We start from the raw sequence: 1,023 nt of genomic DNA on the forward strand, positions 1-1,023 counted from the left end.
ATTAGATCAATTAATTTCTAGACGTGAACTCTCCAATTATCTTTTCATACAAATCCAATGATAAATATAAAAAATATAAAACGTACAAACAAGAAATAACAAAACACGTAATACATTAGTAAATAAATAACTAAAAAATAAATAAACGCATTAAATAAATTATAATATAAAACGTACAAAAACAAAATAATACGTAATATACTAATAAAATAAATGTTAAATAAATACATATTGCAATAAAACGTAAAAAATATAATATATATAATAAATAATTTGATTATTTTTCAGATAAATATAAGAAGAAAAAATATAATAATATAAACAAAATATATAAAACCGTATAATACACCATGAGCAATCAAACACCACTGTCGGCGGAGTATCCACTAACACTACAAGCAATTGATTTCTTTGAAAAACTTAGAGATGAATTATTAAACGGCCCTCACCACCAATATATAAGACGGAATAGAATTTGTGTAGGATGTTTTAAACAACATGTCAGAGAAGCGAACAGAAAAATGAGTATGCCGTTGAACCCTTACGTATTAAACAGGGCAATGATACCTGTTACGGCGTTTATACACGCGGTAATAAATCAACCGAACGCAGAGAGATCGGTGTGTGTAGAAGTGGGGGAGATACTACAAGATGTTATTGCTCGACGGATTATTTCGGTTAATCACTTATTCGAAGAATAAAAAAAAAAAAACAAACAGGAAAAAATATATATAATAATAATAATATACATATATAAAGAATTTAAATAATTATAATGTTATGAGTGTTTTATTTCTAGTTCACAGATCCGTTTCTTCATAGTGGATTTCGAGTTCACTATGATGAACAAAACCGAGATATTATTAGTATCCGGCGCCATATCAAACAGCTTAAACAAATATAAACCAGAAAAACTGGAAGGGAGCCCTCTTGTGTTGACACAGGACAATAAGCTAAGGAGGTTCCGGCGCCGTGATCTAAACAAGGTCGTGCAAAGTATCAAAAGGGTATTCAGGGATAAGC

The 1,023-nt window shown here is 29.4% G+C and overlaps 1 protein-coding gene across 1 annotated transcript; it reads left to right on the plus strand.

The window, feature by feature from the left end:
* Nucleotides 1–244: 244 nt before the first annotated feature.
* On the plus strand, nucleotides 245–1,015 carry LOC103311374. The gene has a single exon (XM_008190968.2). It carries the CDS (start codon nucleotides 351–353, stop codon nucleotides 699–701), a length of 351 nt encoding a protein of 116 aa, XP_008189190.1. The 5' UTR covers nucleotides 245–350; the 3' UTR covers nucleotides 702–1,015.
* The last annotated feature ends 8 nt before the right edge of the window (nucleotides 1,016–1,023 follow it).

This window comes from Acyrthosiphon pisum, unplaced genomic scaffold (genome assembly GCF_005508785.2).
Source record: "Acyrthosiphon pisum isolate AL4f unplaced genomic scaffold, pea_aphid_22Mar2018_4r6ur Scaffold_1691;HRSCAF=2190, whole genome shotgun sequence".
Lineage (NCBI taxonomy): Eukaryota > Metazoa > Arthropoda > Insecta > Hemiptera > Aphididae > Acyrthosiphon > Acyrthosiphon pisum.